This window comes from Condylura cristata, unplaced genomic scaffold (assembly GCF_000260355.1).
Source record: "Condylura cristata isolate star-nosed mole 26May11 unplaced genomic scaffold, ConCri1.0 scaffold00016, whole genome shotgun sequence".
Taxonomy (NCBI): domain Eukaryota; kingdom Metazoa; phylum Chordata; class Mammalia; order Eulipotyphla; family Talpidae; genus Condylura; species Condylura cristata.
Window position 1 is genome coordinate 16,512,576 of NW_004567117.1, and position 23,554 is coordinate 16,536,129.

The window sequence follows — 23,554 nt, forward strand, 5'->3', positions numbered from 1 at the left end:
TTTTAACATATACTATTTCACTCTATTCTTATGAAGGAGGTTGAACACATGAGGACCCTAGATATGTGTAAAATGCACACTTTAATAAGTGATGGGGTAGCTACTGAAGTTTTGCTGCCCCCAACCCACCCTCATTTCCTAAAAAATGTCTCTACTGCTCATACTGATGCTTTAGTCTGGCAATTTGAGTTCTGCTGCATTATCAATAGCTACAAATAAATAAATATATAAAATAGAAGGTAAAAACCTGTTATATAGAAACATACTATGACGCTTATATAAGCATCCTCTAATGGGAATACAACCATTTTTTAAGTAGGGTCACATACCAAGACCCATAGGTTTAAGTGACCTACCGAAGGTCATGTAATAGGAAAGTGTAGACACACCACCCCACGGAGGAGACAAAAGCCATCTCTAAGGTCCCTTGATGGACAGGAGAGTTTGGAGACAGGGAGAGTTAAGATGGAGGGTGGCGCCTCTGTTAACAATATCCTAAAGCCACTGTGACAACATGATATAGAGTCTGAGGAACTTTAACAGCTATTATCACATTTAACATTACTGACATTATTATTGTAATGATTATTGGACATTACAATTTCATAGAATAAGTAAGCAGAAAAAACAACTTAATGAAATGAAGGTGCAGGGAATGTGAGAGAGAGCTTGCCTCCTCATTAAGGAGCAGACTGCAGATCCCAAGCCTGCCCTGTGATTTAATGTCAAGTGCACTTGCTGGCTTCACTGCTGAAGACTGAACTGCTCACATCTCTCCCAGATCAAGCACCCTTTCAATTAGAAAACAGTCCACCTTAGTGAAGATGAGGCTGGTTGTAACCCACATCACCATTCATATATGGAATTTGATAGCTCCTAAAATTTCAACCTAATAGTACAAGCATAGAGCTCTCTCTCCCTATATGCTCCTATAAAGGGGGGCCTTATAGGACCTTTCCCTATGGTGGGGGGCACGGGACAGACACCTATGGTGCTCCCCTGTGCTAGGGCAGAAGCGGTTTCCACCAAGTTTTAATTCTAAGTATTTGAACGGTATGTTTAATTTTAGGACAGATAAGAAATATCGCTTAGCCTGTCCCCACATAGATTTACAACAGATATGGCCTCACTGAACCTTACACTGGATCCATAAAGGTTCATTAAAACTATTCTTATCAAACAGCATTTTTCAAACTGGTATTTTGATTATCAAGTCAAAGTCGGTTATTTTTATTATTAGAAACTAACTTGAATAGTTTCACACTAAAACTATTTTAAAATAAGGTTGTAGTAGGTTCAGTTTTTAAACTAGTAACACAATAGAAATATCTGAGTGTTTAGTTTGTGCCTGGATGGAAAACTAAACTAAAACTTGAAAAGCTTTCTTTATCCTAGCTATTTTATTTTCTCTAATACACTAGAATTAGGTTTTGTTATCATGAGCCTTCTTTAACACAAAATGGAAAGGGCAGATTTAAAACTTTGTAACCAGTCCCACATTTTCAAACAGGTAAATCTGGAGTTTGGACCCAGACTGACCCTGGGGGTCAGACAGAACTTCAGAGCTCGCAATCTTAAGTACAGGTCATTGGAGCACTAATGAAACAACACAAGTCCATTACCAGCTTTGAACAAGTCATTTTAATTATCTACTTATCTTTCTTAAAAAAAACAAACAAACAAACAAAAAAAAAACAACAACAAAGTGCTGTCTCTTCATCTCAACTATTTAGAATTCAACAGAAACCCAGAATGAAAAAAAGGTGATAAACTGCATGTTCCAAAACCAACACACTAAAGCTCATCATTCACTCATTTCAAGTTAATGCACTAAATTAATGTACCACCCAATCATGCAGACTAGAGAGAATTACAGAGAGGAAGGTCCTAAGGACAGACACAATGCTAGCAGCAAAAGTGCTGACTAGAAGAAATAGTGACTGATTGAAAACACAGTGTCTAGGACCGCTGAAGAGACTGAGCTGGCAATGGTAAGATACCTATGTGCACCTTGGCAGGAAAGCCACAGAGCCGTGTAAGCACAGTATGAAGCTAACATGGAGAGTGTGTGGACACTGGGAACATGCGTGACCGAAGGCAGGAAACACATTATAGAAAGCCCGGAGGAAACGGAAAATATAGTACTTTGGGCCTTAGAGGAATAAAGGTCAGTTTCCGAGACGATTGAGTTTCGGAGAAAAACCTCATTTCCTGACGATAGATTCATGAGGCTCTACTCTGTTTAACATCACACAGGATAATACACTGACTATATTTAATTACATACCATTGTCAGAAGCAAGGAAAGTAGCATTGTATATGTTGTTTTTCACATTTGGTGATTCTCTGTCCAAAACAGCAATTGTAGTTATTTGCCCGTTCACAGGATCTATTTTTAGCCAGTTGGCTGGATCAGATAATTTTGTGTATCTATAAAATAAAAGTGCACTGACTTTAATTTTTTATATGAAATTTTAAAAAGAAAGCATATTTTACACATTTAATTCCAAATGCAATCATTTGCATTTCTGTAGATGACACTTAGAAATAGAGCTTTAACATGGGAAAGTTATTTCTGTGGCAATGGTTTTGGGGGCTGCTTAACAGGTGTGTATGGACAGACATGCAGGAAACAGTAGAGAAGTGTTACAGGAAAAGAACGAGGGGTCTAGTCTTCCTACTCTGTGTTATGGTAGGTTTGCCAGATCTTGCTTTGATGGCCATGATACAAATAAGATAGATCAAACATCCCTTCTAACTAAGCAATAGCCCTCATGTCCGGGACAATTATGTAAAGGGGAAAAACAAGTTTAATTTTCTATTAGAGAACACTGTTAAAACGTTTACCAATTTATCATGGTAGTGATGAGGTCACAGTGGGGAGACCCTTACTATCACATTTCTATTAGGATCTCCCACATAGGGTCAAGATTCAAAAATACATCCTTTAGGGTCTCCCTGGTGGTGCAAGGGGTTGAGTCACAGCACTATGAAGTTATCTGCAGCTAATGCAGCACCAGTTCAATCCTTGGCTAGGAAGCTGACCCACATAAGCACAGCAGATCTCTCCTGTTTCGCCCACTGCTGTGTATTCAGTGGATCTGCCTGTTCTGTTCCCAGCTCTGTCTCTAATGATTCTTCCCACCCCCACAGCTATGGCTTACACCCCAACTCTTGTGTGCATAAATAAATAAATCATAAAAAATACATCGTACACACAAAATAATATAAAAATAAACTAATATATTATTTAAAAAAAGAATACATCCTTCAAAGGCAGTCCTCCAGTCTGAGTCCCTATGAAGTATCAGTAAATTTATCAGGTTGAACTCCTTTTTTATTTGGGGCAGGGTGAAATTTTTCAAAATCAGATAACCACACATGCAGGTTGGGAAAAAATATCATGCTATAGAGTTAAGAGCTGTAGAAGTTCAACACCTATTAATTAGCTCTTGAACTATCTTTATATCATCAACATACAGAGCAATGGAGAAAATGAAGTTACCTGCAAGGTACAGTACTAAAAGAATTTAAATAAAAAATGAGCTAATTTTAAAAATTATCATCACCAGGAATGGATAATAGTCATGTGGGCATACTTTGCCAACCATCTACTTCTTCACCAGGAAGAATAAATTAGATTTTGCTGATGTTGGAAATCTTTACAGAAATATTTTATAAGTCCTATAACTACTGTGCAGTTAAAGGATGAAGATAATGAGCTCTTATATCTTGGTTTTGGCATGAGTTTCTCTTCTTCCTGATATGTGGAAAAGATAAATGTTACAAAGTTGCGCATCTCCTCTTTACTCACAGTAGGTTTTTGTGCTAGAAAAGCACAGGCTAAATCATAATAAAATATTTTACAAAGGGAGGGGGGAAGAATAAAGAGACAAAAATTTTTTATCTAAATAGTATATCAGTAGATTCATTCTTCTATTTCCTAATACTCATTAATCATCCTTTTTTTTTTTTTTTAAAGATGTATTTATTTACGCATACAGAACTACAGAACTAGGCTACAGGCCAGAGGTGCAGGGGCGGTGAGAGGATTCACCAGAGACAGAGTGGGGAGCAGAACAGGCAGACTGTCATGGTACACTGCTGAGGGGAGCAGTGGGCGGGTCAGGAGAGGTCTGCCTCACCCTGTGGGATCACCTCTGGGGCAGGTGGGGATCAAACTCATGTTGAAGTGGCTTTAGCTTCTTAGTGCTATGCTTTAACCCACTGCACCACAGGGAGGGCCCGAGAAAAAAATCACCTTTTAATAGTGAGAGTTTCAGGTAAAATCTCTTTCTCAAGTGGTAAGTAAATTTTATGCATTTGTAACTGGAAAAATACCATAAACGGCATTTGATACCTTATATTTTGCTGCATATATCGATCTGGGTCCTGAGCAGTGAATGTTGTTAACATGGTACCCGCATGAAGGCCTTCTTCTTGGCGAATGATCTTGGGATTTGGGGCAAAATAAGGGTTTTCATTCACATCTATAACTGTAACAGACACAGTTGCAGTTGACTGAGGTGGGTGCTGAATACCCTTGGCTAATGGCACTTGATTTTCTGCAGCGACAGTAAGGATAAACATCCTATTTGTTTCAAAGTCGATTGGCTGAAAAAGAAAAAGAAAAAAAAGATCTTATTTTTGCAGAAAATAAGAATAGCTGCATTCTACAATTTTATTTTTCATCAACTCAATTTCTAAAGCATTAAGTTTTCATTCACTATACCATAGGTACCTGTGGAAAACATTCATTAGTATGATCAATGATTGAAGTATTTACTGCAACTTAATCTACTTATAGAAGATACTTATAAATCTTGGATATTTCAAAGATTAATGGTCACAAAATAATACTTATTTTAATTACTATTGCACAGATTACATCTATTTAACTACATCTAAAAGCTTACTTATTCTTAAGAACATCATCAGTAAACAAAAATATTAAACAATTTGAGAGAACACAGGCCATAATGGTCTAGATAATACTCTCAAATATTGGCACAAAGACCACTTCTCACACAGGAAAGCTTTTACCAACATATGATGAAATGGACAATGACAAAAAATGCCTAAATGAGATTTCTTTTAGGAAAAAGCTAAACTTATTCTATACAAAATTAGCATTTATAATTTGAAGTACACACATTCACATACACTTTTAAAAAAAATAGCTTATAAGTGGGTTAAGTGGCTTTTGTTTCACCTCACTTATTTGCAAACTAAAACTGGTTGTTTTCCAAAATAATTTAAGTATTAGTTTAAGTTTAGTTTACTGTTCTATGAAGATTCCATATCTAAGACCAACACTAGAGAAAAGGCAATACCCAGATAACCCTCAATGTAAATACTAAATTCCGAAGCTCCATTGACCCTACTGTGAAGTGGAAAGTCACAAGTCAGATGGCCAGTCTGGACTTTCTCTCTACATTTCCCCTGGTGGCCTGCTAGAGGATACTGTGCATAGTCATAGGAAAAGCAGCGTGAAGAGCCCTCCTGCCATCACCGGAGGTCAAAGAATGATTAATAGCTGAGTCATGAGGAAACCATGCTAGCTCTGGTGGCTCCAGTTTCTTCATCTAGACCACCTCCTCAAATTCTCATTTCCTCCTCACTCTGAACCTCCCTTTCTCAATTATCTTAAACAAAACGAAACCAGAAAGTAAGACAGCACTCTTGAGTGATTTCAGTGACCACAAGAAAAGTTCCTGGAGGTAATTAATAGCTGTGGATGCCAAGGCACAGGCACTGTCCTAAGCCCTTGACAGCACATTAAGCTTATATATCCCTCACAACCTTGCTGTGATGTGACCAGGTTCTCTTACCATTCCCCATCTTCTGTTGGAAGAACCTGAGGTTGGGGGTGGGGGGATGGGGGGGGGATGTTAAACAGTCTGCCACAGTGGCAGGTTACCAGGGGCAGAGCCAGGAGTCCAACACAGCAGGGGGAGTCATTGGCCAAGTGTTCCATCACTATGCTGTTCCTTTAGAGAATTTCCAACCCCCACCTCTTGGGGGGAATTATTATCCTACACACACAGATAACATTCTTGGCGGCTGACACCTCAGTGCCCTTTTCCATGTAAGGCCAACATTTGTGTTCACTTACAAATCAGGAATGTAGGGATAGGAGGCAAGGGAACAAATCTCTTCAAGGGGCTTCTAAAAGGAAGGGACTTTCACTTTTTAAAATGTTCACTTTATAGGTACGAAGCTACTGCACAACTTGAAGTTACCATTTCCTTTGCTCCCAGCACTCAGTTTTATTATTTTTTGACAATTAAAGAACAAAAGACTCAATTTCTTAAGTCTTGAGAATAGCATTTAAATTACAATAGTAATATAAATTCAGTAACTTTTAAAAGCATGGTCTCATTTCACTTCAGTGAAATTTTCTGGTTTGTGTCCTGAATTAATACTCCAATAGCAACCTGCAGATATGAGAACAGTAGGTGTGTGGGATCATTCTTAAAACTATCAACTGGGGGGGGGGTCAAACCTTCAGAATGTGATATAGCATCTACACTGAAGACTGCCCCATTGCCTGCCAAAGCTGCCCAAACTTTCCAAATAATCATATTCTAGTGAAAATGTGAGAGTCTGTCTCAGCTTCCATGAACTCAATTGCAATAAAAGTGACTCCCCCAAATATATTCATTCTAGATTTTTAAAAGTCTGAAAGAAAAATGAAAATTTAATAGCAATTGAAGGGGGTGGGGGCATGTATCAGTCACAAGATCACAGTGGGGTGTCTGTCTGAGAGCTCACTGGCCAGGGTCACTTACCTTTACCACAGTGACTAAGCCGTCATTACTGTTCGGGTCCGTCTGGATGGCAAATCGCCCTGTAGGGTCTCCGCCACTGATTCGGTACACTGCATTCCAGGCTGGCGTATGGGGCTGGTCTTTATCCGTCACAGTTAGATTAGCCACTATGACATCTACCCTGTTCTCGGGGACTTCGCCATAGAACTATGAGGAAGACAAACAGTATTGAGGAGGCCCCTGCACTGCTGAAGGACAGTGTGTCTTCATGACCACACTGCCCTGATTTTACTGCCCCATTAAATTTTTATTAGCTACACTAAACGAGGAAATCAGTAATGCAGGTAATCACAGCATTTATGTTTGACTTTAAAAATACTATGACTTTTTTCAGGAGCCACCTTCCCCCCTCCTCCCCAAATGTTATAGTTTCATTAAAATTAGCATCCATTTGTGAGTATCTGGGTGATTAATGGAGGGTCGGAGGAAAGGACTTATCTGAGGAAAATCATTTCACTCAGAGATAATAATTACATGCTGACCAAGAAGCATTAATTGGTAATGTAATTCATGTACCTGCACAAATTTATTATGAATTATTTAATTTATATAGTTTATTCACATTTATATGTAATGTATAATTATATACTTAGCATGAATTATATAAATTACATCAGCACCAAGTCTTTGTAGAGCATTTCCTCCAAGCAGCATATTTTAACAACTTTATTAGCAGAGCTGGAGTCTACCAGAAAACAAATTACTTGGGTGCTTTATTTAAAATCCCAGTGACAGAAAATGTCTGACTCAGTAGCCATTCTACAATTAGGTTAAGCAAGTTCCACCTCTATTTAATGCATTTATTATTCATTATAAAATTTCTCAGTAATGGACCTTAGACCGAAGGTTCTCTGAGTGACAGCTTATACTTACGGTCATGGCTGTAAACTCGGGAGGATTGTCATTGACATCTGTCACCGTAATGATAGCCGTGGCTGTGTTCGAAAGGCCATATGTGGGATTGCCTTCCATGTCTGTAGCTTGAATTATTAACGTATACTGTTGCACTTTCTAAAACAGACATAAAGATAACAACTTAAATGAAACTAATTCCTCAAGAAGACATAACAGTTGTTCTGTAAATGGCTCTTTATTACACAAGGAGAGCACAGCATCACTCATTCTGATTAACATTACTTGAAATTTCCCAAGTGGAGTTTACTTTAACTTCAGAAGCAGAGGACTGGGTCTTATCTAGAGAGATTTAACTGTATCTATTCACCTCTTCTCACAGAAAAGAATACACTGCAGATGTGTGATATTCACAGCTAAGCTGAAACTTCCATCTGGCTTCCACCATTCCCTCTTCTGAACTTCATAACATTGTGATCGAGGATTCAGGTCATTTGGTTTTTATTTACTTACTCGTATTTTCATTTCTGCCTAGTTTATGACACTAAAGACAATGGAGGATCTTGAGAGGGAGAAGCAAGTGCATATAATTCACAAAGTGTAAATATATATATATATATATGTTATATTTATGTATTTTTATGTTTTTTTCAACTATAACATTTAATACATTTTCTTCTAACTCCCATGAGTACGTTACATTAACAACTATATAGGATTCTTAAATGTGGTCCAAAACTAAGTAGTTACTGGTTGTTTTATCCTCAGTCCTTGAACATTGTAGGTATTTAATAGTTGCATACTGAATGGAATGCCATTATGGTATGATCACTCAATGTGTCCACTTTTTTTAGCACACACACAATATATATGGTGAACTTACATGTAGATTACTATTACCAAATAGGTATCACCATTTTCAAATGCCAGATCGAATTTGTTAAAGGGGAGACATAGCTAAGCTAACCATAGCCTATCTTAAAGAAAACCTTGAGATTGTTGAAGAAGAATAAAGCTCTAGATGATAATATTTTATATTAACAAAATTTAGCCAAATGAATATTTTAAAATCAGTTGAAATCTCTGGGGGAATTGCGCAGATTAAAAAATATATAGATCATTTTCATAAATGTTAAAACATTCAGAGCAGCAAAACCTACTTTTCATACAAAAATAAACTGTCACTGCTTAGTGCATTTTTCCCTGATTCTAAATATAGTGAACATTATGAATGGCCACTCTTAAGGGACTTCTGGAGCTTGGATAAAACAGACACAAATTGCAGCTTTTGATTTTGCTGTTAGTGTGAAGGGCAAGGAGAGACAAAGGGGGAGAGGAAAACCAAACCTCATCCACTGGATTTTAAGTCTCTGTCCACCCAAATGCCCATCTCTAACAATTTTTTTTAATGCTTTTATTTTCTGAAAGAGAAAAATACCACATTTTTGAATAAAACAAAACAAAGGTACATTGCTGGCTGTACCATTTTAATATTTCTTAATTCCATATTGCTTACATAGCCTAAAATATTTCTTAATGATTTCTTTTCCCAAATCATGAGTGTCATTTCAGCTTAATGCTCTTAAAGTGGTGAGATAAGTTTGTGGGGCATTCAGTTCAGCCTCCCAGAAAAAAATCATGAAGAGAAAAATCTGCTATGCCTTTGAAATGTGATTTTGTTAGCTGCTATAACAGAATCAAATCCTCAAAAAAAGTAATTTTAAAAAGAAGATAGAGATTCCACATAGATACTATACAGAGAAGATTCTTTGTTAATGCCTACTCTGCAAAGATCTTTACGTTTATAAAACATAATATATACAATTTCTATTGAGTAACAATACTGGGATGATGAGCTAATACTAGAACTTTTGTATTGCTTCAGGCTAGTCTTGAGATCTGTAAGTTAGAAAGAATAATATTACTTCTAAAATACATTTGCTCTTCAAATAACAACAATACCCATTTGGCAAATACCATAATCTCCATTTTCAAATGCCTGCTCAGTAGCATGCTCTTAACACTTAGTAATGAAGACACAAACTCTAAGTTTTAGACAACGAAACTATTTAGAGTTTCTTGCTCAATTTAGTCACTGGGCATCTGGTTCTGCATGACTGACATTTAGATTTCATAAGAATTTGACTTCCCACCCTCCTAGTCCCACATCTGATCAAGGGGACTTTGCTGAAAAACACTTTCTCACTTTCTGTGCTCTGTGGGATAAGTTCTCTGTGACTCACCTATCTTGCAAAACCAGCTCCCACCTCTCCTCACTTCCCCACACCTGGGGCACTTTGTATTTATCAAGTCAGGTGACTGCCATGACCTTATGCCATTGCATTTGGCATTTCCTTCTGCCTAGACCAGGGGCTTTCAACCAGGGAGAGAGTACATCCTCCTTAGGAACTGGCAATCTCCTTAGACATTTCCAATAGCCACAACTGAGGGCTGGCAGGGTGCTACTGATATCTAATGGGCTGATGTCAGAGACGCTGCAAAATACCTGATCAGAGAGAGGACAGGGTAGCACAATAAAGGTATGCCTTATCTAAGATACCAGAAGTAGCAAGGTTGAGAAAACCTGGCCTACAACCACCCTCCACCCCCGCCCCCTTCTTAGTCTGCCAGACTCAAAGTTAAACCTCACTTCAGAGATGACTTCTGAAAGTTCTTGAAGCAGAGCTGTTTGCTTATCAACACAGAGCTCTATCACTGCTTCCGGTTTATAACACTCTTAGCAATCCACATGTCTGTCCTTCCTTGCTATGTGCGCACACACTTACCACATGCCGCTCTCCAGGGCCCCTGCTTTGTTTTTGTGTCTGTGGCTGGTAATACACCATAATGTCTGACACCGAATAAGCAGGCTCTAGAAGTTCCTGAATGAGTGGTTGGATGAATGAATGGACAAGCACGTTGGGCCTACCATTCCATTATAAAACCACTTCGGTTTTGGTGAAAATCATCTTATTTACATAGCTAGTTACCATTATTCATTAAAAACATAAACTGTATGCATAAACTAGCTCACTGCTTCCCAAACTATGGTGACTCATTCACCATCTTCCCAATTCTGTCACAGCCTCATATTTCTATATCATGAGTCATTGTTTTTCTTGACATTAACTCTCATTTTAAAAGCTTAAGTTAATTTATTATAAATGGAAAATTATCACTTGCCATAAATGAAACTGTGAAAACAAATGCAATATAATTTTTATACTTCAGCAGTCTGCTTGATAGAGAGTACCTAGAAGTCTGGGGGCTCTGGATTTCTTTGGAGGCTTCCAAATAAAAATATTGATTATTGATTACAATCATTATATGGGTGCATCACACTCTTGAAACACTAGCGTGATATAAGTAAATGAAGAGGTGAACTTCCATCCATTCATTGAACAACTACTTATAAAATGTCTAGTAGATGTCATACTTTAATAAAATATTGACCAAAACCAGAGAGATCCTCACGGTCATTAAGTGATGGAGACTGATAGTAAGTCAAGGAATCAAATGTACATTGGGTGTGGCTGTGGTAAGAGTAGGGTGAAGGGCAGAAAGCATCTTTAACAGGGGCCAGTAGTCCAAGTCAGGAGGTGAGAAAGGTTACAAGAGGCATCGGGGGGTAGATATATTGAGAGAGATCTGATGACTAAATACAGATCAAGGGTAGACTGGCAGTAGCATGAGAGGCGAGACCATGATATTAGGACTATGAAGGGAAGATGGCTCTGGTCACCTGAAGTAGGAAATTCACAGGGATCACAGAATTTAAGGAGATGATAGGCTTACATTTGATTTAGAAGACAGACAAATTAAAGCGTAATAAGCAGAACTTGGAGGGAAATACATGTCTACGGCCGTTCAAATTCTTCAGTGCTAAATCCCAGTCCCCTCATCTTAAAATGGGGCTGATAGTACCCCTCTCTTCTAAGTTTGTATATATTGTATCAAATATTGTAAATATTGATAGTGCTTGCTGAACACTATGTACTTACCACGGACAATACTAAGCACTCTATCTCGTAAGGCAGGTTGATTTTTTTATCCTCATTGTACAGATGAGGAAATCAATACTTAAAGAAACAAGGAAACTTACTCACTGACACTCAGTTTTAAGTGGCAGAGACAGATTTGAATTCAAGTCTGAGTCTAAAGTCTGTCTTACTAATTGCTCCACTATATTAATGTCTTCCAAGAAAGTTAGAATACACAGTGGCAAGTGTGTGCTGAGAGTCAGGGAAGCAGGCAGAAAGCCAGATTTCAAGGAGATGAGGAAGGAGTGGGAGTTCAGCAGTGACTACGGGTTATGCTTTTGAAGAGGCTGGTGTTAAAATGAAGAAGAAAAATACTGTAACTTGACTATTTCTTCAGGGTTCCTGTTGAGGGTGAAAAGCTGAGAAACACATTGGCATCAGTGAATGCTGGGACGAGAATACAGGCACGCTGTCTATGTAACATAGTCTCTGCATTTCAGATGAATGTACAGATCACTCACTGAGTGAGGATTAGTCTGCTATGTAGAGAGAGGGTAGAAATCTTCAGGTAGAGGGAACAATGGGAAAAGGAGGATATAAAGCTTCAGGTTGGTGAGAGGAATTGCATGCAGTTGTAGAGTGAGGACATTATTTGCTCATATCAGAATTCTTGGAGATTAAGTTAGAGAAGCCTTTGGGGTCAAGGTCACAGAAGGTCTGGGATGCCACTTTTAAAAGCTCTGAATTTTCAGGAGAAAGACAAATACCAGATGATTTCATCATATGTGGAATGTAGAGAAAAAAACAACAACAAAGGAAACACAAAAGTTCCCAAAACAAAACCTAGAAATAGGGCTTGAAAATTACAGTTTCGGCCCTCCCTGGTGGCACAGCGGGTTAAAGCACAGCATTGAGAATCTAAAGCCGCCTCCGCATGAGTTCGATTCCCGCCTGCCCCGGAGGTGACCACATGGCGTGGCAGACCTCTCCTGACCCGCCCGCTGCTCCCCTCAGCAGTGTACTTCATCGATCTGCCTGTTCTGCTCCCCACTCTGTCTCTGGTGAAGCTTCTCATCGCCCCTGAGCCTCTGGTCTGTACCCCAGTTCTGTATGCACAAATAAATAAATCTTTAAAAAAAAAAAAAAGAAAATTACAGTTTCTATAGAGAGAGGGTGGAAAGCAAAGGGGGGGGGAGGGGGCCCATTGGACTCAAGGTAGTCCACAGTTGCCTTAGTGATGGGTATGGGAGTTTTGAATTTATACGCTTAATCATATACATTGTCGTGTGCCAGTGTGTGCCAGTGTGTATATCTCAATGTGAAATAGCACAATTTAAAAATAAAAAAACCTCTCCCTTTATCCAATGGGTTCTGAGAAGCCATTTTATGACAGGGAAGATGCAATGTGTTTGGAATTTATGAAGGAACCTGTGGGCAAATGGGAAGGAATGACAGAGAAGGAAGACAGGGGCGACAGAAAACAGAACACCCCTTTGAATAAAAGAAGGAGTTGAGGTCCACAATAAACTGATTATCAGGTTTCAAAAACAGGAAGCACAATTCTTTCTATGCCAGCAAAAACATGGATGAGTAAAAGTGCCAGTGCTCACTCTTCAAAGGCTGAAGCAGAGTTCTGGTGGCAACAGGAAAAGTGAGCGTTGCTATTAGTGGGCATGGTGTTGGGTGCTCACGCCTCTGTGACCTACCCTTTACAGACGTCTTGCAGTGGGTAAGGTGACAGTCTCCATTTACAGGTGTGGGCTTAGAGATTTCAGATTAATATACCAACAGTCAAAAAGACCCTAACTGTCTGAGTCAGAAGTCAACCTAGTGCTGTAGTGGAGATGCTTCCTTAGCAATCCTCACACAAAAAGGCAGAAGACAACAGAGAGAGGAAAGTGTGAAGAAAAGAGGGAGATGCCAGGAAAAGGCATCATCAAACAATGCGACAAGCAGTAGGGTGGAGATATAAAAACTGAAGACTAGGATATGTGGAGGGTATAGCTTTAGGTCTGAGGAAAAGAACGGATACATCATTTTAAAACCTGGAGATTAAAAGAAAATAAAAAGCCGAACCTCAGTAAGCATTTCAATGATTAGGAGTTCAATCACTTAAAGGTGTCATATATCCTGGGAGAATGACAACTGAAATGACTTTTGACAGAAAGAAACTGTGAATTCTAATAGAAATAAAAGAATCTCAAGCCTGCACGGAGCCTGTAGAAGTCAAAGTAATTTATCCCCGGCCTCAGGCAAAATTACCATAAACCATCTGAGATAGATGTATTTTTCCTGTTAAATGACTTTCAGAAAAAGGAAGGTTTTCCATAATTTTCCCTAGTAACTCATTGTTGTGTTTAATAATTTCACTGTCAAGAAGCTATTTCTCATACTGTATCCAATCCATGATTCTGTAGTTCCAAATCCGTTTCCACATTCATTTCTGCATAGCTGCTTCTGTCCACGGCAAGATAGACTTAACCACCATGACAGTCATACTTCAGACTTGCATCTTCTAAATTAAATACAGTCTCTTTGATTTTTAGATATGGTTAGTTTCATAAAACTATCTTTATTTTTGATGCTTTTTTGTTGTCTTAAAACAGCCATGCTAAATGTGATGGCAGTGCTACTGTATGAAAGCAAGATGAAGCCCCGTTTCTGTATCTCACATTCAGAGAGAAATATTAAAATTGAGCTATTCCTGCTAGTATATGAGCAAGCTGGCTCTTAACACAGAACGTTGAAAAATGACTCCCATATTCTCAGACATAAACTCGGTGGCACTCACACTGAGTTTATTGACATTTAAGAAGAGTATTTTACACAATAACAAAAGAGGTGAAAAAGACACGTGTCCTAAATACCATTGAACAAAAATACTATTGCAGAAATTAATTTCAACAATCCCTGACATTAAAACATCCCCCCAAAATAAGAAACACTGATACCTGGAAGTTAATAGGTACAAGGCAATAGGCATATCTCTAACTCCTAAGTGAGGTGCTCAGCTCAGAAGTGAACAGAGTATTCTTGTTGGTTCATATTACATTATTATAGTGCTTCTAGCACTATCTTGTGTATATAATTAATTGCAATGATAGTGTTCTCCTCGATTCAATTCAAGTGAATGCTACTAAGGCAAATAAAGTGTCATGAAAGCCAACTCCTAAAATCCTAGTCAATACTATTTATGATGGTAGATGTTTCCTTTTGACAACAATAATCTAATGTCTCATTACTACAAAAGCTACCTCAGCCAGAAATCTACAAAGCAAGAATCTCTGTGAGTTGGCACTTTGATAATTTACACAGTGACTACTGATGGCCAATAATGGCATTGAGAATCTGTCAGAAAGTGGCCAGACCAGACTAAAGACATCCAGAAGATGTATAAGATTCATTAGGGCTGAGGTTTTCAGGAAAGAATATCAGCATTTGTATTAGATCATAGAGAACTGTAAGTTTCAAGACCCAAAACAGTGCAAGGTGTTCCTGAAAGGAGGAATCACATCAGCAACAACACAGACATGCGCAGGAGGACAGGGTGGGCTGAGGGAACCAATTTGGAATTGCCCGAAACATCTACTCCCTCTCAAATGTAATACTGCATAACATTTCAATGCTGTCAACATCTTTTGCTCTTTCACCAAAATATTGTTAGAAGTATCTTCCTCTCTATTTATATCTTCAAAGGCTTGTCAGTAAAATAAAGGCAGTTATTAGCATCCAGACCTGTTAAATAATTTAATGTTAGAGTTAAAGGGTAAGATCTAATACAGGAGATAATCATCTTTGTACTAAATCAGGTTATCCACAGGGACAAAAATCTAATCACACACATGCTATTTGTAGCCTCTTAAAAACCTGAATGCCAAAAATTAGCCTAAATTTACACACACATTATCTGGGCATCATTCTGAATCTAATTCCTCATAAAAACCTCTACACATAAGGAACACTGAGAAAATGCCAAGGATTTTTAAAATTAGATTCCAGAGGGTTATTGGCTTACCTTAGTCAATTATTGCAATATTACAGAGACTAGCAATGGTTTATCCAGTACACAGATATTTAATCAGATAAAGTTCTGCAGACAGGAGTACAAACAATTTCTTAATGAAACTTGATCTTTAAACAACATTGTAGATAAAATAGTGTCTGGAGATAAAGTATATGTTATACCATATACCTTTAAGATGAAAACAATTTTACAGCTTTTGGATGACTTACTTCTCTATCAAGTCCAGCTGCCACTGTGATTATATCACCAGTCTCGTTGTTGATTGTAAACATGTTGGGAGAAGGGGTGCTTGGAGCCTGGGACAGGATTCTGTACCTCAACATCCCATTGAGGGCATTTGGATCATCAGCATCAATGGCAGTAACTGTCATCACATATGTTCCTAGACACAGTACACATGGAAAAATCAATGGTCACCCTGCACTTCGGGGTCTCCTAAATAGAGGGTATTTTTAATCAATTTCAACTTCACTTTTTCAAAACATTTAACTTAAGCATTTACATTTGATTAGAAACACTAACGATAAGAATCATACTCACTTAAAAATATAAAACACAGATTAAACAGTTAGACGTTTAAAAAGTCATACATTCATAAAGGACTAATTTTCCCCCAACAGAAGACAAGTTCACTCTCTAATTCAAAACATGGATCATTTCAGAACTTCATTGATATAAAATGCAAATAATATACATGCTTTTAGAAACATATTTTATGGCCACTGATTTCTTCCCTATGTTGTATTTTTTCCCATTATGGAATAGCATCTAAAGTGACAGGCTGAGCATGATCCCCCATGTCTAAGTCACTTTCTGAAAGTAAGCTGTGAGCATAATGATGCACAGCCCATTTACTCAGGTCATAAGGAATCATTCCATGCGTTACTGTTTTGGTACATTGAATAGGGGGTTGGCACTGTGGCTTACTATTTCCTAGGAGATTAAAAGAACACTGTCACAAATTCAGGGACCAATTTATTAGAGATTTTGGAAAAGAAAGCTACAAAGCGTCACTATCAGGTATGTTCAAACTAGCTAGACAAACTGGGTAATTAAGAAATGGAGAAAAAACAAGTAATTGCAATTTAAGATGTTTTTTTTCTGTGGGAGTTTTATAAGAATTGGGTGATAAAAATTTCCATCTCTAGTCTTCCTTCCTTGAGTGTACGCTAAGCTTCCTTGTCCTTTAGAGCCTTATAATAATTGTTATTCCTTCATCTGGTTGATTTCTGCTCCTGAATTAACCAACATGTGGTCAGATTATTTAAATCTTTTTAGAGTCTGTCCCTCTAAACATGACACTCTTTGATTATCTGTTACCCCTACACCTTTATAATTTTTTCAAAATGTTGCTGGGTTTACATTGTTTTTCTTTCTTTTCCTTAAAAAACTGAGCTCTAACACATGAGAACTAGCTTACCACTGGCGCATCCTCATGCCAGCAAAGGGCACGGTGAGTACACAGCCCAAACTCTATAAACATACACTGAATGACTGAAAGAATGAATGGTTAAAATAAAGAGTGATTCAGAATCTTGTACCAAAATACTGATCATAATGCAAGACTGGTATTATCAAACTTTTTCTAGAAGGGTGTTTTCAAACTTATCAAACCACTACAGAAAATATACTCATGAAGTGTTTGTACTTCTTATGATCACTGAGAGTCTTTTATTCATGTAAGGTTTTATGGAAATTCATAATAAAATACAAATAAAATCTATCTTTCATGGCTTATTTTTAACATTTTTTGTGAAGCAGTACTTCTGCTGAGGGGAACAGCGGGCGGGTCAGGAGAGGTCTGCTGTGCCATGTGGTCACCTCCGGGACAGGCGGGAATAGAACTCATGTGGAAGTGGCTTTAGCTTCTTAGTACTGTGCTTTAACCCGCTGTGCCACCAGGGAGGGCCAATGAAGCAGTACTTTTAATGAAGTTAGAAAAAGTAGAGAAAAAATGGAAAATAAATTATTTAAAAAAAAAACTCCTCTAGGCCAAAAAAAAAAAGTACATTTGTTTATCTTTAGAATATGCATATAAGGCTTGTGTTTTAAGATGGAGATGTTTAACAGGCTTTATTTTAAAGTATTTAAAGTCACTCTCAAGTATTTCAAGTTACTCTGAAAATGTAACTAGGAAGAGCCCCAGAAGGTTCAGCTTCCTGTAGAACTCCATTCTCCCTCTCCATCCTCACCCCCACCATCACCTCTGTTTCTTTTTAGAAGACACAGAAGTGTATGTAAACAAGAAAAAATAATCAGTAGAAGAAAGATATTTCTTTCTTATATCTATAATAATCTATAAATGGGCTGCTTAGATCTATAAATGGGCTTATGTATAAACTGATACAGATGACAAAGATAATATACAACACACACAATTTGAAATATTGATGTTTTTAAACACAAGAGCAGAGGGCTGTAATTTCTACCAGGCTTTGTGGTCTTCAAACAGCCATTGGCTCTAAAAGGCTATGTTGATTTCCCAACCACTGCTTCCTACCCAATTTTTGTAGATTATATGATTTCTTGTCCCTCACGGAGACACTTTTTTCAATGACCTTGATGGGATCAACATTATTTTTCTCTAGCCTTGACAGGTGTACTCATGAATCCCTAAGCTAAGGTATCATGATAATATCAATATTACGGCTTACTAGCACCTCAGTGTTAGAGCAGCAGTAGCTTTGTTCTGTTTAAAAAAAAAAAAAAAAAGCCCAATCTTTTAGACATATATCCCGAAATATTTGCAGAGGAAACCATACATCTCTGATTTGCTTCCAAAAACAATTAGAGGAGGGGAAGATGGATCACATGTTAGTATTAATGATGAATGATGGCAACAGAGAGAAGGAGGTCATTATGTTAATCTCTTCACTTGTAAGTTCTTGACATTTTCTCTAATAAAAACATTTTAAATGCAAGAAGGTATATTCTAAACTCATAATAATAATAATGGTAGGGCTAACTGAATCTCTCCAAACACTGTATCACCTCAGGAATGCTAGCTAAATATTTCCTTTTCCTGCTGTTTACCAACTGCTTTTCTTGTCCACTGGTTTTTCAAACCAAATAGGCCTTTATGCCCTGGCTATTCTATTGTTACTGAGTCTACAGTGTTTTTAGTACAGAAAGCTAAAAACCTGGTCAAACACCACTTCACCTCTTCATGGTGAGAGGCTCATGGCAACTGCTGTTTCTAAGCTGGGTCACTTTCCATGACACTGGTTTAAAAGCAATGGCAGCAAATGGCATTAGCTTCAGCCTCAGAGTAAATATCCAGTGTGGTGATAGGGCAGCAGTAACAGCTGGCAGCAAGCCTCTTTGCTACTCCTGGTTGTATGCCTCAGGAAGCCCCAGTACTTTGGGGCTCTCTAAGTGCGTGTTAGGTTGCTGCTACAACGAATATGATAAAACCTGTAATTCAGAAACAAAAAGAACCTCCAATGCTTACTTTCTACTGCATTTATGGTATCAACCATGGCAGAATGTAAGGACTACAGACCCTATTATTAACTCAGATTCGAAGGTGGGAAAAGACACTGTGGGTAGAGTGCTTTTCTCCTGTTTTCTCTCTTCAATCAGTTTTTCCCCAAGTTACTTTCCATTTTTCCCTAAAAGCATTATGAATGAAAGAAAATGGCACTAAAAGACTCATCAAAATCTCTCCCTTTCTTGCTGATCTATTAGTACTGGATTACACTGCATTTCCTAAGGTCGTCTTCAAATTGCTGTCTTTAAACTTACCAGGCTTTGATCCCTCAGGAACCGTCCCATTCCACACTTGGTGTAAGAACTCTGGTCTGTTATCATTCATGTCTATGACATTGATGACAATGTCAATGGGGTTCTCCACTTGATTTCCATTAATATCCACTGCATGTGCCCTTAACTGCAAAAGTCATTAGAAAACAAAGTATGTACAGATTTTACATCTGAAGTGAACAGGTAACATATACAATTAACCATGCACTGAGATAGCGAGGATGGACTGTGAACCTGAAAAAAAGTCACTCTTCCTATCAAAATTTAAGTTAGACCAACTCCATATAATGAGGTTAGCTACGGTAGCTACCAAAAGAAAACACCACCAATTCTTATTCGCTAGGCACTATGATCAGAGCTTTGTGAATGGGATATGAGTGAGGTAGAACTTGTCAGCATTTGAAGCTGAGAAAATTGAGAAGGTTAAGTAATTTTCGCTGTCTGTTGACAGAGCACATTTCCAAAGCTAGTTCTGCCCAGTTCAAAATCCTTTGCTAAACCAGTACATGTGAGTCAGGGTAATTAAAACCGTGGTGCTGGCACAAAGTTGTCATGGAGATCAAGAGAACAGAAAAGAATCCAGAAAGAATTAAGTGTGTACAGGGAGTGTTGACACTAATTTTTTTAAAAGACACTCATAAATGTTAAAAGTCCATGAATGTATCAGACAGCTGTTTCTTTCCCACACTTGAGTTCTCCATTCATGGGACTTATTCTAAAATTCTTTTTTCTTTTTAAACAAATATAATCATCAGCTATTTTGGGGCAGAATCATCACAATCTTTTTATCCAGTGCATGGAGATCCATTTCATACTTTTCAATAGCTATGTAATGTTCTACTGAACTGTTTTTTGTTTTTTGTTTTTTTTTTTTTAAATAGGAATACTTCTATGGCTTTCCATTTAAGAATGACACTGACTGTTGGTTCTGTTGCTCTGCTTTATCAGGTTGAAGAAGCATTGACATTTTTTATTTAGAGGTTTCTTTAATGTGTAAAATTGTGCAAATTGTATTGTTCTCAACACCTACAGATAATCTTTTTTTCTTCTTAATTTATTACAGTAATGGATTCTTAATACTGAACTGTCCTTGAAATTTTATAATTAATTCCTTTGTGGGGGGTAAGGAAGCTAGTTCACTTTATTATGTACAAGTAGTCAGAATCTGGAAAACAACAATTACCAAGAAATTGACTGGCAAATATATGTTTCTTGAGTTTTAACCACACAAATTTAGAGAATAAGAATTTAGGTAATAAGAGATATTGAGGAATTTCTGTATTGACCTTATTTACATTATTGATAAGAGACTAAACAAGACCAGTCTATTGTGTCTATCTTTATCAAGATTCCCTACTTATGATCTGCACTTTGTGGAAAATGCGGACATTTTACCTCTTTATGTTGTAGAGTAATATAAAAAAGCAATAGTTACCTCTTCCTTCAAAGATTTAAAAGAATGCGTTCATAAAATAATCAAAAGCTTTGGGAGGAGGGAACATTGACTAACACATGGAATTAAAACATTAATTAAATTGAAATTGATTATTTTAATAGATTAAAATATTAATTAAAAAGTATTAAAATATTTTTAATTTCTCATATTCTCATCAGTACATGTAGGGAAGTCTTGCTCAACCAGATATCAGTATTTAATTTTTGTAAGTGTCAATTTTTTTTGTATATTAAATAACTTGAATCTATAATTTAAAAATGTTAACACAAAAGAATACTTCAGTTCTAAACTTTCCTAATAACGTTGAATTAAAAGGCAATAATTTTTTTTTTTTTTTTATTCATACAGAACTGGGGTACAGGCCAGAGTTGCGGAGGGTGAGAGGATTCACCAGAGACGGAGTAGGGAGCAGAACAGGCAGATCATGGAAGTACACTGCTGAGGGGAGCAGCGGGCGGGTCAGGAGAGGTCTGCCTCGCCATGTGGTCACCTCCGGGGCAGGCGGGAATCGAACTCATGCGGAAGTGGCTTTAGATTCTCAGTGCTGTGCTTTAACCCGCTGCACCACCAGGGAGGGCCAAAAGGCAATAATTTTTAAAGTTTTGATAAGTGCAAAACTTCAGCAAATGTATTAGTGACAAAGTAAATCTAAAATCAAACACATGGGATAAAAAGCTGTAGATTAAGCATTGATGAAAAACCAAAGGAAATACAATCTCAATACATGGTGCTGGGACAAGTGGCTACCGTAAAGGAAAAACAAAGCAGATGTACAGCCCTCCTTCTTTTTACTTTCAATTAAAATAAACTCCAGAGTTTAAAATTTTAGTTTTTAAAGTATTTTAAATTTAAAACATAAAGTGACGGTGGGTGCTTTGTTGGTGAATGCCGTGTGTGGTGACAACACGGGGGTGGGGGGAAACTCTACCTCTAAACATAAATCAAATTTATCAAAATTATCACACACACCAAAAAACCAAACAATTTGAATGCTAAAAGCTTCCAGTTACAGTAGTGTACAATTGAGCAAAGTGTGAAAACAAAAACAAAAGGGTTAAGTAAACAAATGACAATCAAGCATTAACATCCTTAACATAAAGGCTCTTAAATGAATTCTAAAGGAAATCCAGCACAAGCTAGAAATAGGGCCCACTGATTGGATATTCCACTAGTGCAATGTAAGTATTAAGATGATTTTTATTTATAAATAGTATGGGTACTAAAGAAGATGTTGGAATTGGTAATGGAGCAGAGGAAGTCTATCTCCTGTTTAGTGTAACACAACACAGCAATGCTAGAGAATAAGTATACACTATACTTAGCGAAGGGATTCCAATTTTAGACTTTATTTCAAGGATACAATGTGGAAAAGTACAGAGAGAGATTCGTTGCCATATCATATACAGTTACAAAATAAAATTTTAAAAGCACAAAATTTCCTAAATATCTACCAATTAGTAGTTAGCTAAAGACCTTACATTCATTCAACAGAATCACTTGGAGCAATCAAAAATGGTAATCTAAATAAAGTTATTTACAGGCTAGGAAAGATGCTAAATCTTATGATTGCTAAGTGACAAGCTGGTTTCAGAGAATGAGTCCAATTCAAAAGGATACATTTATGAATCTATGCATAAAGTGACAGTTCACCGAATACTGTCAAAGTGACATAAAAAAAGGAAAAAAAAATATTACTTTGAGTACTAGAAGTATCAATTATATTTAATATCTTCCTTGTGTTATTTGAAAAGTTTTTTTTTACTACTTGAAAAGTTTTTAAGATGTGCATGCTTGTTTAAATGGAAATTATATTAAAAGTTTAGTTATTTATGTAGAAATTAGAGAATAAAGGTCAACTTAAGTTTCTGTATTAAACTCCATGAAAAAAATGTTGTGATTCTTTCTCAGGAAAATGTGCAAAGTGGGTAGGAAAACAAAGAAGATGATTTGTGGAATTTGTATTTTAATATTAGGCAATTAATTTTTTTTGATAAATTTTTAAATTGGTAAATCCATTTATAATACATATAGCAGCATAAAATCCATATATTTAAAATTATGAAAATATAACTAATGAACAAAAAGCTGTTATAAGTGAATCAGAAAGTGAATAAAATATAAAGGCTGAGACCATAATCTAAAATTAACAAGAATACAGTTATTGTATCTAAGAGAACTTGCTCAAATTAGCAGACTGATCAAATGAATTACTGCAGTTATGAGGGAAAGGGAAATTTTGGTTTCTGGTGAGAATACCAGAATGGCACATCTTTCAGGACAGAATACAGCCTACAAAACAAAATACAAATGTGCTATCCATTTTTTTTAAAGACTCTATTTAATGGTGATAATCAGACCAGCAGGGACAGATAAAAAGGCAAAGATATCCATTAACAAGAAACAATAATTAAAAAGATGATCTAGACAGTTAATGGAATACTATGCAGACATAAAGGTATTGTGATCTATATGATTTTACATGCTACTGTCTTGACCTCTTAGATATAAATTTATTTTCTTAAGTTCTTGGCTACATCAACATGTGGAATAATGAGATTTGAGGCAATCTGCACTTCTTTAATATTGTTTTCAGCCATGAGCATTCATTAATTCTATAAAACAATAATGCATTAACATAAATTGAAAGGGC

General features: G+C 37.0%; 1 protein-coding gene across 1 annotated transcript in view; it reads right to left on the bottom strand.

Annotated features, from left to right (window-relative positions):
- The window catches only part of CDH2 (cadherin 2, type 1, N-cadherin (neuronal)), a 194,971-nt gene that overhangs the window by 34,987 nt on the left and 136,430 nt on the right, over window positions 1-23,554 (bottom strand). The window contains exons 6-11 of the mRNA XM_004683804.2: window positions 19,431-19,575; window positions 15,896-16,068; window positions 7,704-7,841; window positions 6,792-6,977; window positions 4,361-4,614; window positions 2,288-2,430 (exon numbers count right to left, since the gene is read on the bottom strand). Coding sequence (XP_004683861.2) covers window positions 2,288-2,430; window positions 4,361-4,614; window positions 6,792-6,977; window positions 7,704-7,841; window positions 15,896-16,068; window positions 19,431-19,575 — 1,039 coding nt within the window. The remainder of the gene's footprint in view (window positions 1-2,287; window positions 2,431-4,360; window positions 4,615-6,791; window positions 6,978-7,703; window positions 7,842-15,895; window positions 16,069-19,430; window positions 19,576-23,554) is intronic.